Source organism: Manis pentadactyla, chromosome 3 (assembly GCF_030020395.1).
Source record: "Manis pentadactyla isolate mManPen7 chromosome 3, mManPen7.hap1, whole genome shotgun sequence".
NCBI classification, from domain to species: Eukaryota; Metazoa; Chordata; class Mammalia; order Pholidota; family Manidae; genus Manis; species Manis pentadactyla.
In genome coordinates this window covers 186238753-186261136 of record NC_080021.1, presented here as the reverse complement: position 1 = coordinate 186261136, position 22384 = coordinate 186238753, and the positions used below count along the sequence as shown (strand labels likewise).

Here is a 22384-nt window from a genome sequence, read left to right as displayed (position 1 = left end):
CATTATGTATAATAGCTAAGATATGGAAGCAACATAAGTATCCATTGATAGACAAATGGGTAAAGATGTGGTACATACATCTTTGGAATATTATTCAGCCATAAAAAAGAAAATCTAAAGTCTTACCATTTGTGATGACATGGATGGATCTAGAGGGTATTATGCTAAGTGAAATAAGTCAGACAGAAAATGACAAAACCATACAATGTTATTTATATGTGGAATCTTAAAAAACAAAACCAATGCATAAATAAAAGAAGAAGCAGGCTCATAAATAACAGAGCAAGCTGGTGGTTGCCAGAATGGAGAGGTGTGGGGGATGAGGGAAACAGGCAAAGGAGATTAAGAGGTATAGACTTCCAATTATAAAATAAATAAACCATGGGGATGAAAAGTACAGCATAGGTAATAAAGTCAATAATGTTGTAATAACCATATGGTAATAGATGGTAACTATTATGGTGAGCATTTTGTAATGTATATAATTGTTAAATCACAATGTCCTGAAACTAATATTGCATATCAACTATACTTCGATTGAAAAAAGAGGAAAAGTACAGCATAGGGAATATAGTCAATAAAGAAAAAAATAAGACAAAGACAACCTGCGTGTCAGATGGTCCATCTTGCCCGTGATTACCAGATTTCTAGATTTCACAGACACATAAGGTTTTTTTTTAAATAGAGACTTATGTGGAGTTGCTGAGATTTTATTTTGTCAAGCTCGGATGCTAAACAGTAACAAATACCACCTACTACCTAACAACAACAAAACATTTTAGAACACCTCCCCAGATAGAAAGACTATAACCTCAGAATAAAGGAAATGTATTTCAACTTGCAAATATTTAGCTTTTTGAAAATGTACCACATTGTCTCTTCTTTCCCCAGTAGGAAAAGGAGACCTGGAAAACTTTACAGACAGGTAACAGTGTGTAGACTGGCATTTAGGGGTTGCTGCTCAGCCGTTGACGCCTTTCCGCAACCCCTGCGCCGTGGAGAGCTGTGCCCCTCAGCTGCCTCGGCCAGCCGCATGGGATGGGGGGTTTCTCTTCAACTAAGGGTAGAACTGGCCACCTCCACCAGTGGGTCCTGGTGTTGGCCTGGGGCCTCCATGAAGCCTGACCCCTCTTCTATTTTGATGTGTGAAAGTAGCTGTCAGCTCCACCTCCCATCATGTCTTCCCCGGCTGAACCCCCCAATTCCTTCAGCCAGGATTTACTCCCTCAGCAGCGGAGTAATGAAGTACATCCTGTGGCTTCCAGGGCCTGGTTGCTACAAAGTTAGGCTCATAGACGTTTGTGAAAAGACCCTGCGAGTGATCTGAAAGAAGTCTGAAAATTTATTTCCCCAGGCTAATCAACTCAGATGAGTAGAGAAGTTTATTTATTCACCGACCTTCTTGGCAGACAGGCTGCGAGCACCCAGGGAGCCAGTCTCTCACAAAATAAGGAGTATCAGCCGTGCTGTGGGGTGAGGCCTCCTACCAGACACCTCCCGAGGCGCCGAGTGTGGCTGCAGTCTCCCATCGGTCACACTGTTACTGACCTTTCTGAGTTTCTTGCGAGTGGTCTGTGATTTCAATAGGAAAAGAACGGGTTAGTGTGCTGTTTAATTGGCTTTAGCTGTGAGTGATAGAAACCCTTATTATCAACAGTGCTGTCAAAGCCTGGAAGTAGGCAGAGTGGGCCTGGGAGGGCGTCCCCACAATGGCAGGAACCCAGGCTCCTTCTAGCTGGTTCCACCATGCATAGTTTCCTCTCCCAATGCCACTTGATGGTCCAGTGTGACTTCTGTAGCTCCAGCCGTTATGTCCTGGCCTGAAGGAAGGAGGCAAGGCAAAGAACAGTGCTTCCTCCCTATCTAAGGGCATTTCCCGGAAGCTGCATACTACTTCTCCTGGCCATTACTAGCTCCAAGGGCAGCTGTGTTGTAGCTGTAATAAGGAAGAAGGGGGAAACTGAGGTTGGAAGACAACTAGCTATGTTGACAACTAGCTTGTGCCAATGTGTACAAGATCAGACAGAAGGACAATCGCTAACCCAACCCTGAAGGTCAGCCTCTCTGGTAAATCACTAAACTGAACACTGAATTGTGTAGAACTCCACACCTAAAATCCCATAAAATAAGATCAAAGACAATGACCAGGAGGCAAAACTGGGACCACTGAAAATGTATTCAGTAGAATCATGATCATTCAAGTTTAATTCAAATGGGTTGTTTGAATTCAAATCTTCTGGATTAGTGTTCCCATGCAGGAGTTCTTTCCCAGCATTTCTCAGAAATGCTGTTTCTCCAAAGGCCAAGTCCTAATAAAAATAAGTTGAGAAGTCTAGAAACTTGGAAACCATATTCTCCCATGAGATTTAAAAACTCAACAATCAACACAGATGTCACCAGTTCAAAGGAATCCACTGACAGCAAACTGAAAGCAAGAGTAGAAAACGCTGGAATGTTCTTTGGAAAATTAAGGTCTACAATCCCTGACAAATGGGAGCGCCTGGAGAGGCGAGATCAGGGCCTACTCAGCTGGCCTGCAGCTGTTGGCACGTCATGGCCGGTGGTGTGCCGGCTGGCCCGCAGAGGCTGGGGAGAGAACCAGTGTGCGCATCGCTCTCCCACTCTCAGTGATGTCACATTGGTAGCTTGAGATATTTATACCTCCCTCAAAAATTGGCTAACACTACATATCAGGGCTCTTTTATCCCCCCAGGGAGTCAGTTTACCAACACACACTGGTCAGAAGGGTTTATGGCCTGGTCTCCTTGTAATGTTCTGAATTATATAAACAGCAGTGTGAATTATGAGTTCAAAGTTCACTGAAATGAAGGCCAGAAAATTGTATTTTGAAACTGCCACAAAATATAGGGGAATATGTTAGTCACTCCTCTGAACTTCAGGTGGCACACCTGGAAAAGGCCAGGACATGTCACACAGCCACTTCTCCACTTGGGGGATTCCTGCTGCCTCATTCCCTGGTGGAGCTCACACAGAAATAGGAATCAATTTTGTTCATCTGTGTCTGGAATGTTCCTGCTAAGAGAAGCTCTAGCATTCATCAGCCCAGAGGGCTCTTTTTGCAAATAACAACTATTTTCTGAACAGTAATAGTAAAGTTTGTTCTTAACCTTTGTACCATCTTGTAAAAAATGTATTATTACATATAATAAAAATCAACACATGCTTGTTAAAGTAATCTCAAACAATGCATAGTATATAAAGTAAAAAGTGAATTTCTTCCTCCCTGCAAGCCTATCCACAGTGGTAATCACATCTTTCTAGGCTTTTCTCTATGTTCATACAAATGCACATAAATATGTGCAATTTAGGAGTGTTTCTGTTCTTTTTATTTTCTTAAGGAGAAGGGGTGTTTATTTGCTCCTCCTCGCCTTTTTTTTTTTTTTTGAGAGGGCATCTCTCATATTTATTGATCAAATGGTTGTTAACAACAATAAAATTCTGTATAGGGGACTCAATGCACAATCATTAATCCACCCCAAGCCTAATTCTCATCAGTCTCCAATCTTCTGAAGCATAACGAACAAGTTCTTACATGGTGAACAAATTCTTACATAGTGAATAAGTTCTTACATGGTGAACAGTACAAGGGCAGTCATCACAGAAACTTTCTGTTTTGATCACGCATTATGAACTATAAACAATCAGGTCAAATATGAATATTCGTTTGATTTTTATACTTGATTTATATGTGAATCCCACATTTCTCCATTATTATTATTATTATTATTATTATTATTAATAAAATGCTGAAGTGGTAGGTAGATGCAAGATAAAGGTAGAAAACATAGTTTAGTGCTGTAAGAGAGCAAATGTAGATGATCAGGTGTGTGCCTGTAGACTAAGTGTTAATCCAAGCTAGACAAGGGCAACAAAACATCCACGGATGCAGAAGATTTCTTAGAGCACTGCATTTTTAAGAAGTGTAATATTGACCCAGGAATAGACATGTATCAGTGGAAAAGAATTTAGAGCTCAGCTATGAATCCAGACAAATATGGCCACTTTGTTTATGATTATTTTGCAGAATAGAGGGAGAAAAACCAACTCTTCAATTAGTGGCACTAAGTCAACCGGACATTCACAGGGAAAAATCGTCAATTCCACTTGACACCTTTCAGAAACATCAGTTCAATGTCTGTCTTAGGCTAGATACCCGTGGAAATGAAGACCTGTGTAGAATAGGCTTACTGGGGCCTGTTCTCAAAATCAGCATAACAAAGCTTCAGCTGAGAGCTGTCAGTCACCATGTGGGGTAAACTGCAGAATTTCCAAAATCTTCTGCCTAACCTTAGTTCATTTACATATCAAAAGGTGTTTACCACTGCAGCCTCTGCGGCAAGGGGTAGAGAGATAAGAGCCATTACTTCCTCGCCTTTTTTTATGAGACCATTCTGTAATTTGCTGTTATTTCTCTACTTACAGGGGGCAGTTTCCAAGTCAGTACATTTTTGTAATGGCTGTTACTGCATTTGGGGATATGCACCATAATTTATGTATTTTCCTTCTGTTGGATACTTGGATCTTTATCATGTTTTGCTATTAAAAATAATACTGTAAGAACACCCTTGGACATATATGTTTGCACACTTGTGTGTTTCCATAGGATAAGACAGGGATTGCTGGAGATGTGTTTTGCACACCAGTTAGCACACGGCCTGAACTTGTCTGTTAGCATTTCTGCCTCTGTGTTTGACTGTATTTTTCTGTGTCTATCTCAGATTGGAGTTGGTTTATTTTATAATTTAAGAAAAGTAACTTTTGTTCCTTTTCCTTTATTAGTTTTCTGCTTTTTCTTATTCAAAAGCAAACCATTAATTATAGAAAATACAGACAAACATCTGAAGCACACAGCAGCCCCACCCAGCCTGAGAGAGTCCCCAGCTAGCCCCCGGGCAGGCAGCTCTCCACATCCTGGGCTATGTATCTAGTGTATTTTAACAAAATACGTTTTACCACCTGGCACATTTAGAGTTCTCCAATTTACTTTACTTCTTATTTAATGATATATGATAAATGCCCTGTCCTCTTAATGAGTTTAAATCTGCCTCATTTTTTAAGCCTATGTTCAATGTTTCTGCTGTGCTAGGATTTGCCAGACAAGCCCCCTCCCAACTGGCGCTTGGGCTGCTTCTAAGTTTTCACTATTACAAATACACTGGATGAGCACACCCGGGTATGTGTGTCTAGCTGTGTCTGTCTTCTCAAGTGTCATGTCCTGAGGGGACTGGGGCCCTGGCGAGGCACAATGACCCTTTTCTACTCCTGGGAACAAGTGGTTTCCTTTAAGGAAGGTACTTTTCCGGAAAACATGTTATTTCAGGGCCTCCTGACTCCAGAATCCAGCTGGTCCCAGAGAGAAGTACTATCCTGCAGAACCAGGAATGTGGAGAAAGAGCAGGGCAGGGCTGAGCGATCCTCACAGCTGGATTTCGAGGATCTTCCCACTCTCACAAATCCTCTAGACAAGGTGGGAAAGGGTTGTCCTCTCCTCTGTACAATCAGGGAACCCGAGGCCCAGCCAGTTAGTGGTGGGGGCAGGGTTGGATGGAGCTGGCTGGAACACAGCGGGGTTCTCCCAGCCCTTTGTCCTGGGGTGGAGTTGGGAGGGAAGGCCATGGAGGTGAAGGGAAGCCAGACTGGGCCTGGAGAGGCAGTCCGTCCCTCTGCAGGAGTGAAGCCTTAGGGAGGCCTTGCTGGGCTGGTGAGGGCCGACAGATGCTTATCTGGGGTGAAGCTTTGTGGGCTGCCCACCAGAACTGCACATGGCAAAGACCCCTTCTTCCAAGTTAGAGATCCAGGTCAGGGCCCTCCTGAGCAAGGCTTTCATCCAGAGAAAGCCAGGGCAAGTTAGACCCCTGGGTACTCTGCCTCCCCTCCACCCTGAGGAGATGGGAAGGGATGGCTGAGAGATGGCTTGAGGCAGGCCCCAGGTATGGAGAACAGACAGGTTCCTGCTGCAATGGCACTGAGGCACTGGTCCAGAGCCCCTCACATGGCCAGCTCCGATCCCTCACTGTAGAGTGGAGAGGATGGTTATCTTGCCAATGGGTTTCAGCCCTGGGCAAGTTCACTATGGATTCAGTGAGACGGAGGAATGACAATAGAACGTTCCTGGGATGAAAGGGTTTATTACCTGGCTTGTTCTCCCGGTGACAGCTCAAGCACTAGAATCACATCTGCAGATGCGTAATCCTCCGTTTCTACCTCCTCCCAGAGCACAGGGCAGGACTCTTTATATAGTGACTCAGTCAATAATAGCTCATTGCCTAGGGTGTGGAAGCAGTAGCCTAGCAGCAGGCCAGTTACATCATCAAGTAGTTTAGATTCAGGTGAGGATCCTGGCTATCCACAATGGTGTGGCCGAAGGCCCTGCTGAATTGTTATATAGAAAACACACTTCCTGGAGCATAGCAGCCCAGTGAGTAGGAACTACTAATAGTGGCAGAATAAACAGAGGGAAACCCTGGATTTGGGAACTGGGAGGCCTGGGCTCAGGTGCAGCTCAGCCCCAGATTTCCAGGGTGACCCTAAGCAGCCTTTCTCTTGCTGCCTCCAGACAAACACTCGGCTTTGCTGGCACCCTGCACCAGCCCATCTCTGTCCCTGCACTGCTGCCTCCTGGCCTGGGGGCTCAAGGGGCTTCTGGCCACCTGTTCCAGAGCCCCCAGCCCTGCCAGCTCCTTACACAATGGGCTGCCCTGGGAAGAATGGCAGGAGAGCCTTGGGCCAACACACACATACATACCACAGAACACATACACACACCACACACTCCCACACCAGACAACATACACATTCACACAACACATGCCCCACACACATATCGCACCCACACACTCCTCACACTTAAGAAAAGCAGGACTGGGGGAACTGCTCATCCTTCCCTGGGTCACCGTTCCAGCCCTGGCATACCTGTCTCTGAGCAGACATTCCCGCTTCACGCACGTATCTCCCTTCTCCCCTTCTCCCCACAACTGGTGCACACCCAGCGTTTGTCTGCTTCCCAGCCCACCCCATCCAGGGACATCCTCCAGGGTCCCTTCGCTGTGGGCGTGCTGCCAGTGAGTCCCTGTCCAATCCCCCTTCCCAGCCTCGCACGTGCTCAACTTCCTCCCCTTCTTAAAAGCAGCAGTTACAAACTGTCCCTCAGGGCATTGCCCTCTGGCCACCACACATCCTCTTCTTCCCCTCACACCATCTTCAGCTACCACCTCCCTTCCTGAGCCCCCCCTGACTCCACTGCCCCTGCACACGCACCTGACATGCGCCCACGCCTCCGCAGAGCTGCTCCCTTCACTCCCTCAACTCTGTCCACCAAGGTCACTGTCAACCCCTCTGCTGCAGAATCCAAGGTCTCTTCTCCGTGCGCTCCTTCATCGAACCCCCTGATTCTTTCCACCAGCGGAGCCACCCTCTCTGAGAACCATTCTCCCCTCGAAGGGTTGCAAGGTAAAACACAGGACACCCAGTTAAATCTGAATCTCGGATAGACAACAAATAACGTTTAAATATAAGCATGTCCCTAATATTGCACAGGACATATTTGTACTAAAAATTAGTTGTTGCCTATCTGAAATTAAAATTAACTGGATGTCCTGTGTTCTTTTTTGCCAAACCTGGCACTTCTACCCCCTGCTTCTCTGCCACACATGCTCCCCACCTTCCTGTCCCTTTTCTAGCTGCTCCTCCTCAGCCCCTCCCTTTGCTCAGCCTGCTCCAGGGTGCTGACCATAACTTCTTTCCTGGGATGGCTTTTCCCACCCCCTGGAGCCCACCTCCACCCAGGGCTGGCCCGCCCAGCACCTCCAGGGACCTTCTCCCTGGCTCTGCTGCAGTGGCCAGAGCTCCTCCGCGGGGACAGCGGACGCAAGGTTGCTGGGTGCGCTGGGCAGGGCTACCTGCCGGCCCAACAAGCCAGGCTGCTCTTCGTTGCCTTCATCATCTGTTGCCCAGAAACACAGTGACCAGATGTGGTAAGGGGAGCTTCGCTAAGGAGCTGCTCTTGTCCGGCCTCATCTCCAAAGGCCCGGCCAGGCTGCCCTGCTTACTTCCTGCCCACCCACGTCCTCTGAACCTCTGCTCATGCCGTTCCCTCTGGCTGGAACGCCCTCCCCCAAACTCTGCTTATTGAAATGTTCTCTTCAAGCCCAGCTCAAGGGCCAACTCCTCCCAGGTCTCCCAGCTCTCCCTCCCCTGTTATTGGCAGCCTTGTCCAGGTCACTAAATCGGGAGTTTGAGTGCCAAGACCCTGTCTGGCTGACTCACACGTTCCTTGGCAGGGCCTGGTACACAGCCAGTGTTCAGCCATTGCTTACTGAATGGAAGAGTGAATGCATGGATAAGAGAACAAGTGATGGAATAAGTGAATTAATGTGTGAATAAGTGAGGAGAGAAAACATGGGGTAGATGGAGTGGGGTCAGGGTGGGTGGGTGTGTGGATGAGCAAGTGAGCAGATGAGGAGCCCTCAGGCCTGGACAGACTGCGGGGTGCGGCCAGGCTTTGCTCACTACTTTGATTTCAGCCGCAGGATTCCAGTCTGTTGCCTGTCTTTCCATTGACCCCGGGAGGCTGTGACCACGCAGCACGGGGACAGGGTCTTGGGCATGGGGTTCTGATACCTGGGTCCAGCCGAAGGGTGCCCGATATGGAAGAGCTGGCTTTGCTTGAGGGCAGAGAGAGGCCAAGGCCCACTCCTCCTCCCCTCCTAGACCCTGTACCACCACCTCCACTCACCAGGAGCGCCCACGCCCACATACTTGTTTGTGTCTGGACGTGCTCACCCACCCTCTGAGAACAGGCTGGGGAGACCGCCCAGGACCCAGGCAGGCCTTCGGGGGCAGCTTCAGTGGCAGCACCACTTTGCCTGCTGCCAAACCCACTGGGGGGCCAGCCCGCAGAGATGGAGCAAAGGTGGGGTCACGTCAGGGCCAGCGGTGCGTCGTCTTGCTCTCTCCAGCCCTGCTGCCTCCTCGTCACAGATGGCGGCGGTCCCTATCAACACCTCACACACCACACCCTGTCTCGGTGCTCACTTCCAGAAATCACTACCCACAAGAGCACCCCCCTCATCTCCGGCCCCCACAACAGCCAGGTCCCTCCCACTGCATCTCTGAAGGCCCTGCCCAGGGGCTCAGGATCCAGAGTGACCAGGACGTGGTCCCCAGGAGCTTCTGCCCCAGGGCTGTGCCTCTGCCCTTGGCATGCTCCCCCACTCCATCCTTTTCCAACAGCCTGCCTCTCTCCCTGGCCCCTAGCCCGCTGCTCCTCGGCAGCCCCAAGCCTCTTTCGGGGAGTCCTTCCTTGGCAGCCAGTCCAGGCACCCTGAGAGGCCACAGCTCCTGGCGGGCCAGTCCTGCCACACACACACACACACACACACACACACACACACACACCCAGCAGGCAGACCCTGGGACATACACACACACACACACACACCCAGCAGCAGGCAGACCCTGGGACACACACACACACACACACACCCAGCAGGCAGACCCCCCTGGGAGACACACACACACACACACACACACACACACACAGCAGGCAGACCCTGGGACATACACACACACACACACACATACCCAGCAGGCAGACCCCTGGGACACACACACACACACACAAACACACACACACACACACAGCAGGCAGACCCTGGGAGAGCCGTCCCTTCAGGTCTGGACGGAGACACATGAGTCAGGAGACTCAGAATTTTGCACCCTTGGAACCATATGCTAAATTCCACACAGCATTTGTTTGTGGGTACAGAAAACAGATTTTCTATTAATAGAAACGGAGCATCTCTTTGTGGTGAAAACAAGAGCTTTGTTACATGCTCTCAATGTAACACAACATTTTAACTTATTTGGAATTATCTTTCAAGTCAAAGATTTTTCTACCATCCTAAGGAGTATAAGTCACTCACATGCTCCATGAATAGAAGTGACCTATACAAATACAGTAATAAAGTCTCATTTAAAATATGTTTCAAAGTCTTCTTTCTGGCTTTCCTGTTAATAAAACATCTTGAACTTGCTGGCACTCTTTTTTTTTTTCCCTTCTGTGGTTTTCCAACCCTGATTCTTGGGAGACCCATAAAAGGATATATATTTTCAAACCAGAATAAATCCCTTGTTTCCAGGAAGCAGCCTTTTGATTTCAGAGCTTCAGGCAGCTCGCAAGCAGCAGGCCTTAGGGGTGGGCTCTGTGCGGGGTGCACATGCAAGCAGCGAAAACATTCAACTCAGTGAGCAGATAAAGACGTAAAAACGTCCAGTTGGGGGGCTGCTTCCTCCGGTGGCAATAGAATCCATTCCAAGGATCCTTGGGGTAACTTGCGTTAACCGGCACCCTGTTTACAATAAATCCCAGTGATATTTCTGTTCAGAGTAGATCAGAAGGGCTGGCTACTGCGCAATCCAACACTTCCCAGTCACCCTGTCTTCAGACCTCTCCGAAGCCCCGACCTGTGAGCTCTCAGGGGTCAGAATGCACTCCCACCTGGTCCCACCACCACAGATCTCCCAGGCTGGAGGGCACAACAAGCTGGGATGGGTCGGAACAGAGAGTTTGCTGGACGCAGGCAGTGAAGGACAAACTCAGAGCCATAGGACCAGGGAAGGCTGGCTGCGGGGTGGGTGAGTCTGATCCACCAGAAGAGCAAATCCTGGGGCTGTTAGGCCTCACGTGAAAATCCAGAAGTCCTGGGCACCCGCCATGGGCTAGGCATGATGACCCGGCCCTGTGAAGAGAGAAGCCTCCTGGTGAAACGTGGCTACCGTGAAGCTGCGGCCAGGGCCCCCCTGAGGATCCTGGGCCCGTGAGTCACAGCTGAAGCAGCAGAGGATGCAGGTGATGGCCACGGTGACCGCAAACAACACCACCACCACTCCAATCACCGCCGTTTCCATGGCCCCACGTGGCAGCTGGTCCATTGAGCTGCCTGTGGGGTCTGGGAGCTTTAGCCCCATCCAAAATGGGACTCCTGGGTGGCAGGTACTCTGTTCTTCCAGCCGCAGTCCCTGCTTTCTTCTGTGAGGCTGCTCCGAAGCCCTGGGGCTTGACCCTCTAGGCTGCCATGCACCCCGTTTAGCCCTACTCAGACCTCAGGTGGCCTCAGTCACAGTTTTCTAAACCTCTGGCCAGGATTCCAGGAGCCACGGTCAACTCCACTGGCAGCTTCTAGAAGAAGTGCCATCCTGAAAGATGTGAGGTCAAGTCTCCCTGCACTCAGAGGGGCTGGAAGGAGGGAGCAGACTTTGCCCACAGGGAGCCTTGCCAACCTGGCCCTGTGGTGACGCTGCAGATTTCAAGAGTTTGTATGCTCAAGGACAGAATACTCCCCCGCCTGGGGATGGAGGATGAGCCCGGCCTCCTCCTCTGGAGGAACCTTGGGCCAGGCCTTGAGTCAGCCTATCTGCTGCTGCCTGTTGCTGGTCCTGTGCTGGGGACAGGGACCCAGGTGGGAGGAAGGCAACGCCAGCTCCAGGCAAGGTCGGGGGATGCCACCAGGTCACCACAAGTGCCGTGGAGACCTCAGTGGGTGCTGTGGGTGAGGGCCCATTTCATTTGGCCTCCTTCTCTGAAGAGCTGGGAGAACGCTGTTCAGATAGGGCAGGGCATGCTCCAGCCAGGATATCTGAGCCCCATCAGTGACATACCATGGGGCTCCATTGCCCTGTGTTGCCGGGAGAAGCCCCCTTCCATGCTGGCCTCCCACAGCCCTCCTTGCTGCCCGATCATGCCTGCTGCTCACACTCAGGCTGTGGAAACTTACCCTGGGCGCCCCCAGCAACAGCTCTGGCTGTCCATGGTGCAGTGGCCTCCAGACTTGGGGGCTACCCCGGCGGCCAGGCCATGGCACACTCATCCCTGGGGGGTCCAGCCCTGGTCCTGCTAGGGCCTAGGCTCCGAGATGTCTGAGTAACTGCAAGCACTTCCTCAATTCCTTCCTCCCATTGTGAGTGTGGGCCCAGGACACTGCCTGCCCCCCTTGGTGACTACACTTACCCCACCCCTCTGCAAACCCAGGCCACTCTGGCCCAGCCTCTTCTCCACTTAACCGGGTCAGGGCTGGGGTGTGAAGTCAGGCCCAAGCTACTGAGTAAGTTTGCCAGACGGGGCTCTACCCTGACTCTCATTACCACATGGCCGACACCACCCAGACTGCCACCATCCAGAAAGGAGACTGGATTACTAGCCCCACTTCACCCAAAATCTGAGAATTGGGGTAGTGAGAAACGATCCTTCAGTACAGATACAGCCAGGAGTTATCTAAGTGTTCCAGCAGCTCTGTGCAGTTATACTGTCTCCATTTTACAAAGAGGCCTACAGTCAGAGGTTAGATAACCTGCATGGGGTCTACTGTTGATTGGTAGTGACAACAAGAACTCCAAATGGCTGAGGAGGCACTTCTCTCGTAATTCAGTGCTCTTCCCAGGTACCCGGGGCCACAGAGCAATTGCCTCACTGTATAGTGTTACTATCAGAGTACAAATGCCCAGAGAGGGCCAAGGGCTAGCCCAAGGTCACACAGCCAGCGTCTTTTTCAGTTCCTCCAAGGCCCTGGTGAACTTTCTTTAGCTACAGTTTTAGGAAGCTGCGGATGCCCAGAGTGGGAGAGTGACTACTCACAGTAGATGAGACCTGTCAGACTCTCCCTCTTCCCTTCTCGAAGATGATCACACAGCCTGAGCTCAGGGCTCCTGCGTGTGGGCAGAGCAAGCGTGGAGCAAGCTGGATGCCTGGAATCGTCCGCATTAGCGGGGGCAACCAGAAGCAGAGAAGGAAGCCTGATGGGCCAGCCTGGTGCAGGAGGTGGACGGCACCGGGGACTGGGTTTCAAGCTGGGCTGCTTTCCCTTTGACTCCTCATTTGCCTGTTCCTTGACAGGGCGTGTAGTTGGAGGCCACCTATGGTAGGCATGCACTGTTCAGCATTTTTAAACTAGAATAAAGGACAATTGTTCAGCCTTCTCTTCTACCTTGTATAGGTTTCCTTTTCTGTTCTGCGATTGGGGACTCTTTGATTCCTCTGTAAAATACGCCTTCTGGTCCATCCTCATAATAGCCAGTCAATATTTGAATGATGGTGGTGTGGCACAATGCGAGGGCCCTGGTTATATGGTGAGGATGGGTACGGTCTGCTCTGTCTCTGGGGGGTTTCCTGGACTTCACATGTGCGCTCTGTAACATGGAGGAAGCAGCGTGGCATCTCAAGCCCAGAGCAAAAAGAGCAACCTTCGATCCAAGGTGGACAAAGGTTAGACACCTTTGCCCCGGTGCCCCCAGCCCAGCTCATCCTCTCCCCCAGCCAACCTCAACAGCCCTGCTCAGTGAGAAGTAAGAGCAGCATTATCAGGAGAGTTGTAAACAGCATGACAGCCATTAGCCTTTGCCCATAATTCAGAGATGGTTGTCCTACGGGATTTTTTCCAGGTATCTGCTCTTCTTTAATCCTGTGATATACAGCCCCTGCCTGTGAACCCCAGATGCAATGGGGCTCCCAGAGATAACTACCACTTAGATTTGTACATGTCCTCCCAGCATCTATCATCAAGTGATCAGAAAAAGGACCACATCTCATATTTTCTACTTCTGTTAACAGAGGAAAGATGACAGCAGACATCCAAAAACACGGAGTATGCCTGTTTTCCCAGGGCTGCTCCATGGATGAGGGGAGGGAGGTCCAGGCCAGCAGGTAAGGACAACCATCTGCCCAGTGTTCCTGATTCTCAGACCCGCAGCACTGGGGAGACAGAACAGGAGCCCAGGCTCCTTCAGCGAGGCCTCGAGAGCTCAGAGACCTAATCATCACAGGGCCCGACTGCTGTATTTGGTGTTTTTCAAGCTCCAAACTTCTGGCAGTAGCTATTCCAATCATATTTACTTTTCCAGAGAGCATGAGGCTCCAAGAATCCTTCCTGGATATCGTGGTGTGGGCTGGCTCTGCACTGGGGGGCAGGGGGCCCTCACAGAGATCTCAGGTCTATGAGGGCAGGGACCCCTTGATTCCTGCTATAAATAATATAAATTTATATTAATAAATAATAAAAATATAAATGTATATATATTTATACATATATAATATAATAAGACAAATTCTTCTTAGACAAAGATAGAGAGAGGAAGGTGCAGGGTGTTTTCTCGGGCCAGTGACCAGAGCAGTGTGGACAGGACGAAGGAGTGAGAGGATAGAGGGGAACTGGACCAGGGGTCTTGAAACGGCACCAAGAGGCGAAGAGTTTATCCCCAAGTAATAAGGAGTTTCAGCAGATCCTTCAGGCGCCAGTGAGGAGATGCTTCAGAGAGGGCAGGACTTCGGAGGTGGAGCTGGACCTGGGGCTGGGGTGGGGAGTGGATCTGAAGGACATTGCTGAGATACAATGCACAAGGGGTGGTGGCCTATGGTCCAGTTTCCCACTCCAGAAATATAGTGTGGATTTGCCTCCCTCTCCCCGGCCCCCTGCCCCCAGTCTTCCCAGAGAATCCCCAGGAAATAGAAATAGAAAAGAAACAGGACATTCTGTTCCAGTGAGTCACCAGGCCCCTGACTCTCTGGCCTGCTCAAGCCCCTCCCCTCCCCCCACCCGCCTGCCCCATGCCTCTCCACTTCCTACCCAAGCCCACAGACACAAGCTGAAGGCCTCAGAACAAAGATTTCCCTCTTCGCAGTGGAATTCCACCAGCTATTGGTGGGGTATTTGGGAAGAAGGAACCCCATTTTAGGGAAAAGGAAACTGAGATCCCGAGGAGACAGCACTCTCCCAAAGCCACCCACCACCATACCTGCCAGTTTGAAGAACCTGGCCCCTCCCTCCCAACCCCCTGCCGCACACAGGCACCAGTGGGACAGGCTGGCTGCAGACTCAAGGCTTGGATAAGAAGCCCAGACCCAGTTACCAAAGAAATATTGAATCCAACACAGCTCACAGAGCGGGGCTCTGCAGGTCCCAGAGCTTAGTGCGCCCTGGAGATAGGCTGGAAAGAATGCTGGAGGTAGAGCCTTAGGGGGCCAGCCTGGTAGCCTTACGTCTCCTGTCTTGGAAACCCCCACTGCCCCACAGAAGCCCAGAGCCCACTGACACAGAGAGCCCTCTTGGGAAGGCTACCTGCAAACCCTAAAGCTTCCCTCGAGCTCAGGCCTCAGGCCTTTCTCAACTACTGTCCATGCAGTGTTGCAGAGCCCACCCAGTTTCCCCCACGGCACAGCCAGCGCTCAGGCCGCAGGCAGCAGGCACCTGCTCCAGGGACAAGCTTCCCATCAGAGGGTGGGGGTGCAGGGAAACATAGACACAGGCCTGGCAGTTCCCCACTTCCCACCTGAGTTGTGTCAAGAGCCTCTTCACAAAAGTTTCTTAGTGGTTTTATTTTGTTGTGCTAAGGCACCAGTGAACAGACCATGCAGCCTCATCCTGCCTTCTCCAAGTGGCTACCCCACTGGCCAGAGGCCTGAAGAAGTCAGAGGAAAAGCACTTCCGAGAGAGCCAGAACATCTGCTGTGCATGAGCGTGCGCTGCTCCATCACTTCCTGTGTCCCCTGGGAGTTAAGAGTCCCAAGGTGGTGTCCATCCCCAAAGGACCACCCTTGCTCTCCTCCTGCCCCCTCCTCCGTCACCCTCCAGTGCAGCAGGGTCACCCTCGCTCCTCCTCGGGTCTCTCCTCCAAAATACCCTGGGGCATAGTATGTGAATAACGCCCAAGCAGGCCCTGGGCACAGTACCCGGCATTCACCAGAGAGGGGCGCCCTTCCACACAGGAGCATCCGGTGCGCTGGTCCTGGAGCTGGTAGGGCAGGTGGCGTCAGTGGTGGCCTCGGTGGGCCTGGTGCAGGCGCTGGTGGTGCTGGAGGCCTGCGTGGTGCACATGAGACACATGGCCAGGCTGATGGAAACGGTGGAGGTGCCCCGGGTGGCCCCTGCCCGGGAAGAGCCGAGGCTGGGCCCACCGTACACGGCGTCTCCTGGCGGCAGGACGGCCCCGCTGCACGTCAGGGTCCTGCTGTCCGCGGTACAGGCAGGAGCCCAGCAGGAGCACAAGCAGCAGAAAAGCCACAGCAGCGCCGGCGACCAGGCCCCCGAGGGTAGGGCTCCCCAGGAGGCCCAGCGTTCGGGAGCTGGGCATTTCCTCTGCTCGGCAGTGCCCTGCTGCTTCCTCCCTTCTGGCGGCCCCTGGACCTTGTTGTCTCAGCTCCTGCAGGCTGAAGAACAGCCTGGAAGTGTGGGCGCAGCCTTTCTGGGCTGGAGCTGCTGCCAAGGCCAGGGCCAGGCTGCTGCTGACTGTGGGGCGGCCCGCAGGGAGGCTGGGTGGGAACAGGGGAGGGCTGTCTGGCCGGGTGTGGAGCGGAAAGCCCCGAGCCTGGAGATAAGAGGTCTCGGTAGCCCCATCCCTGCCCCCTGGTCTAGTGACCGGCCAGCCCCGTCCCCTCCCTGGCTTAGCCCCCTCCTCTCTGAGAGACAGTACAGCACAGCGACTAAGAACATGGGTTCTGGAACCACACAGCTCAATTGTTCTGTGACTGTGCACAAGTTACTTAACCTGTGTCTGTTTCCTTAAGGGAATCCCTGAGGATTCAAGGAGTTGAGATTTATAAAGCACTTAAACTAGCTCCTGACACGTTTGCCATCAACACCATTGTGGTGGAGTTTGGACTAGATGACCTGGGAGATCTCATCATCTGAGAGTCTGTGACTCCCGGTCCTGCAGCCCACAGGGACCTCCGGGACTAGTCGGCTTCTGCCAAACAAACTGCCCGGCACTGCAGGAGCTCAGTGAGGTTACGCCGGGCAGATTTTCATCACCCAGGGAAGCTAAACGCCGTCTCTAGGTCCTCAGTCCTACTGGGTCTGGGAGCCGGGAGGGTTTGGGTGTTAGCCCATGGCTGCAGGACGCAGGAAGGAAGCCACCAAGCGAGCTCAGAGAGGCCGGGCTCCTGTCCCAGCCGTGTGGCTCTCAGTTTACCAGTCTGGCAGGGAATTTACAGAGTGGGCCGCCCGAGCAGTCATGGACTCCCCTCCCACTCCTAGTCCTGAACTCCCTCTGTTCATCCTAGACAGGCACTTCTCCACCCCGCTCGAACGCCTCAGCGGCGGCGCGCACCCTCTCCCAGAGCAGCCCCTTCTACTGCGGGTTGTTGGGCTCTGTTCTCACCCCTCTCCCTCACCCGCAGCAGGGCCTCCCTAGAGCCACAGCTCTGCTCTCCGTCTCCGTCTCCGAGAGACCTTGGGGCCCAGGGGTCCTCCTCCCCCTCCTCCCACCCCTTCCTGTGTGTGCTCATCTCTCTGCTACTCCTAGGATATTGCCAACAGCCACCCTCCCTGTGACCTTTGACCAGCCTCCTCCCTGACCCAACCTGTTTCCTCCTCTGGAAGAGTGCTGGGTCAAGAGCTGACCTCTGGGGACCTTCCGTCTCTGACCTCAATCCGAGATGAGCTCTCTCAGGGAGGTCTCAAACCCTTGGTGAAAACTTTCTCTGGACGAAAAGGCCAAACATTCCCTCGCTTCAACCAGATTGGGCTCAGGAGACAGCAGGGCTAATGAGTCCTGAGGCTCTCACTCTCAGGGTGAAAGCCACTTGAACTTTTAATGATGCTGGAGTAAGATCTCCCTCGTGTGGCCTGTGGGGCCCTGGGAGCCCAGCTTTCTTCCCTGAGGGCCTGTTAAGAAGGGAAGTCTGCTGGAAGGAGGGGGAAGGCAAACTGAGCTTTCTCCTTCGGAGCTTCTCGCAGGAGACCCACACCACACACCACACCAGCCATAGGGGGGCCCTGCAACCTGCAGTCTTGCAGAATTTAGTAAGCACAAAGGGCTTCCTGGAATCAGCTCACCCCAGCCCTCGCTGAGAGCTAGAGAAACTGAGATCTGAGAAGGGAAGGGACTTGCCTCAGCTTCCCCAGCTGTTCAGGCCGTTCTGTACAGCACAGCTCCTGAAGGGAGGGCTGTCCAGAGTAAGGGTCTCCAATCAGCTATGGACCTTCCACAGAGATGATGGGGAAGAGAATGGGGGCATGTGGATGATGACTCTGAGGGGCAGGACTGGAGGGAACCCCTGACCTCTCACACATACCTATATAGCACATTCATTTTCTTAAGTGCAGGGTCACCCCCATCTGGACAGAAGATAGGATCCCAAGGTGGGCATTTGATTACATGCTCTGGACACTCGTGGGGAAAGTGTTGAGAACATAGTCCTCCGACACTTCAGAAGTGACTGAGACTTTCTTGGGAGGCCTGACGGGACACAAGGGCTTACAGGACTGGTGGCTTTAGAGGAACATATGGCTGTGCCTGGGGATTCCCTTCCTCAAAAAAGCTGTCCTGAAATGTTGTATTTCTCTCATGGGGTTGCATCTTCTGCACACTCCAGAAGCAGCCTTCCTAGCTGAAGGAGCAGAGTTTCAGACCACACAGATGGGTCAACCTTTTGGAGTTTGTATCATTTAGTTTCATGCCTGTACCTTACAGGGCACACAGACTTCTACATGTGCCTTATGCATGTCTATGCTTGTAAACCAACACTGCTCTGTGGGAAAATTCATGCATCAAGAACTGTGTGTGCACACACTCATGCACATATGCAAAAGTGCACACAAGTCCATACTAGCTCAAAACTTGTGCTTATATTAGCTGCAAGTGGTTCTTGGTGGTCTCAGGATAGCAGCCATTGTTTTCATAAATTGGTGGCTCCACCTAGTGGTGACATTATAAATAACTTGGTTTTATATTCTGATCTGTCAAGTTTATAGTCTCCTGATATTTGTTTATAGGTCACAGTTTGAATCCATGCACTTAACTCCACTCTGTTCCAAGTTCTCTTTCAGAAACTTTAAGGAATTTCTACAAGATATAGTGCAGATGGAACCAGACTGACGGATGTACTGACCCAGGAAGGACACCTCTGGGAGGAATGAAGGCCACGCCCAGCAGAGCCTCCCTAAGCCCTGTGATAGACAGCCAGGACTAGGGTAAGGGTGAGATGGGCAAGGGCAGGACACAAGCTGAGCGACCTTGGGAACTGCACAAGTGTCTGCTAGCAGAGCAGTTAGCTAAGACTCAACCCTTCTTTTGGTGTACACAGAGAAGCAGGTCCTGAAGCTGGGTGCTCACGCCAATGAAAGAAGAGAGAGAATCCTCGCCTAATCTTGGGCTGCCTAGTAAGTCCTTAAAAAAAAGTTGCCCAGCACAGCAGCAAACTTCTCTTCTCTTCTCCTTGCTCGGATCATGGCCAACTAGACCCCCCAATCTAGAAAACTAAACCATAAATAATCAGGCTTTTGTTCTCTTTCTCCTTTGCCTAGAACCAACATGCTTGAAAGTAATCTACATAATCTTTTGTAGAACCATTTCAAATTCTAATCCCAAACAAACATAGGTCTAGATCCCTCTGTAAACAATGAAGAAATAGAGAAAAATTAGTAGACATATGAAAAAAGATATGTTATTTATCCTTATCATCAGGGTTACTAGAATCTAACAAAAGGAGAAATGGTAAAATTCCCAAATTTGAGTTTCAAAGAATAGAGAAAGTAAGAAACCTTCCTTTATTTCTTAATTTATATAATAGACTTCATAATGCTAGCATAACTCTGGTACCAACTCTGACAAGCATAGTATAAAAACACACAAATCTCAAAATTCTAAAAAATAAATAACATTTATATTCCTAGCAGAATATTGAGAGACTAATATTCTATAAACAAGTAAAGTTTATTCTAGGAATGTGAGGGTGGTTTGATATTTTCAGAAATCTATTGTTCTAATTAATATAAATAGGTAGAAAAAGTAAAACCATATAATCATCTCAACAGATGGAAAGAAGGCATTTGATAAAATTCCCTATGCATTCTTGATAAATATACAAATGGACAAAAAAATAGAAGTATGCCGCTAGAAGGATAATCTCATAACATGATTAGAAAGAAAAACATCTCAAACCAGAAGCCAACATCATGATTAACAGAGAAGAAACATAGATGTCCTACCACTTTTACTTAACTTAGCATAAGTAAATAAGAGCACAAAGAAAAGGTAGAACTATTGGATTATGCAAATGCATATCTAAAAAAGAATATGCTGAAAAACTATTCACACTAATACGAGTTTAGAAAAGGAGATCATAAAAAATAAAAATACAGAAAGCAGTGACTTTCCTACATAATGATAATGATTAATTAAAAAACATAATAGGATAAAAGCATCATTGAAATTGGCAATAAAAATATACAATTTCTAGGAACAAGCTTAACAAGAATACTACTAATGGGGAAAAAAAGACAACATTCTGCTGAGAGGCATGAAGCAAGCCTTGAATGACTGACTGCCACCCACACGTCTGATGGGAAGAGCCCATATTGTAGGTCTAGGCTAAGCCCAGGTATCTGTTGAATAAGTTACATGTGATAGAGGTAATATTTTGAAAATTATTAACATTTTTGCCTTTTTTTTGTCTCTTATTTTGCCTTTGGAAACATATGAGCTTCTTCCTACTTGGTCTACAGCATGTGTGTGGAAGAGATGTTGATTATGACAGAAAGAATACAAAGAGAAGGGCTAATATGTAATCTTTGACATTTAAAATAGGCTTGTGCCTTGTAAGTCAAGTCATTTTCCTGAGAGCGTTTCCCAAATTCTTTTTTTCTCCCCCTTGCAACATACTGCATCAAGAACCAAGCTGAGGACCCAGCCCGTGGAGCTCCCCCAACCTGCAGAAAGCTACCCCGTTCCACGTGTGCCCGCCGAGCAGCAGAGGTCTGAGGCTCCAGGGCAGATGGAGGCCATGATACCCAGGGCCTGGCAAGCCTGGTCTCTCCTAGCCCCCAGTGATGATGAAGAGGAGAAAGGAGGGGGAAGAACGGGGAATGAAGCATGAAATAGGTAAGGCAGCCCCTGGGAGCTCCAGAGACAAAGGGAGTGTGAAGAGAGAGATGAGTGAACTGCGACACTGACATTTGGATGGGAAGCATGGTTTACAAAATCTGGGTATTTGTGAAAATGTGATGTCATTTGTGCCAACAGGGCGGTTAGTGCTGGGAAGGTCATGTTACAACTGTCACCAGGCACAGACGGAGTCTGGGGAGCTGCCATGTGTCATAACCAGGGCTTCTCTCTGAATGGTGGGGTTACAGTAATTAACTTTTATTTTGGCAATCTGTATTTTAAAAATTTAACAATAAACATGTTGTATAATAAGGAAAGCAACAGTTATAGCAGCTTTAGAAAGCTGTTCAGAAACCATGCCCAAACAGATTAGGTCTGCGTCCTAGCCGAGCAACCCGCCTCATTCACTGAAGATGAGAGCAGTCAGACTCCAGAATCATGAACTCCACTGGTGTCGGCTTAAACATGCCAAAAGTATCAGTGTACTAGATTGGCTGTCCTCAGGAGTACGCAGGAGCTGATTAATGCAAGGGGACTGCTTTTCCCTTTGCTTATGGGCTTTTAGATGTGCATAAGCCGGTAAACATGGTAAATTTTCTTGAGTCTCCGTTTCCCTTTATGCACAATGAGGGAAAGACTGGAAGCAGATTGAAGCCGGTAGTCTAAGGTTTTTTTCCTCTATGATTTTCCAAGTCTCTGTAACTTTCCGAAACCATCACCTAAAAATAATTGTGACATGACAGGGAGCCAAGATGGCAGCGTGAGTAGAGTAGCAGAAATCTCCTCCCAAAACCACATATATCTATGAAAATATAACAAAGACAACTCTTCCTAGAATAAAGACCAGAGGACACAGGACAATATCCAGACCACATCTGCACCTGAGAGAACCCAGCGCCTCGCGAAGGGGGTAAGATACAAGCCCCGGCCCCGCGGGAGCCGAGCGCCCCTCCCCCCAGCTCCCGGCGGGAGAAGAGCAGGCAGAGCGGGAGGGAGACGGAGCCCAGGACTGCCGAACACCCAGCCCCAGCCATCCGGGCCAGAGTGCAGGGCGCTCGATACTAGGAAAACAGGGCAGCAAGAACAGTGAGCGGGCACCGGAGGCCTGGCGCCGGAGGACACCAGAAAAGCGAGCGGCCATTTTTTTTTTTCTGTTTTCTTTTGGCAAGCGCTTTTTGGAAGTCTTAAAGGGATAGGGACCCCAATACTAGGGAAACAGGGCAGCAAGACCGGTGAGCAGATGCCTGAGGCTGGCGCCGGAGAATAAAGAAAAACGAGCAGCCACTTATTTTTTTTAATTAAAAAATTTCTTTTTTTTTTTTTTGTGGTCGTTGTTTTGTTTTGGCGGATACTTTTTGGAAGTCTTAAAGGGGCAGGGCGGGACACTTAATCCAGAGGTAGGGAATCCGGGGATCTCTGGGCACCCTAATCCCCTGGGCTGCAGGGAGCAGGGAGGCCTCTTACGGAGATAAATAGCCTCCCAGCTGCTCCC

General features: G+C 50.1%; 2 protein-coding genes across 2 annotated transcripts; both read right to left on the bottom strand.

The window, feature by feature from the left end:
• Positions 1-241: 241 nt before the first annotated feature.
• Positions 242-14571, bottom strand: SPAAR (small regulatory polypeptide of amino acid response). The gene is made up of 4 exons (XM_057498837.1): positions 9673-14571; positions 4386-9431; positions 2910-3381; positions 242-2309 (listed from the first exon to the last, which is right to left on the bottom strand). The coding sequence occupies exon 1, from the start codon at positions 10987-10989 to the stop codon at positions 10741-10743; it is 249 nt and encodes an 82-aa protein (XP_057354820.1). The 5' UTR covers positions 10990-14571; the 3' UTR covers positions 242-2309; positions 2910-3381; positions 4386-9431; positions 9673-10740.
• A 795-nt stretch (positions 14572-15366) lies between these two features.
• Positions 15367-16397, bottom strand: HRCT1 (histidine rich carboxyl terminus 1). Its single transcript, XM_057498836.1, has 3 exons — positions 15970-16397; positions 15751-15869; positions 15367-15556 (listed from the first exon to the last, which is right to left on the bottom strand). Exons 1-3 carry the CDS (start codon positions 16138-16140, stop codon positions 15541-15543), a joined length of 306 nt encoding a protein of 101 aa, XP_057354819.1. The 5' UTR covers positions 16141-16397; the 3' UTR covers positions 15367-15540.
• Between the last annotated feature and the right edge of the window lie 5987 nt (positions 16398-22384).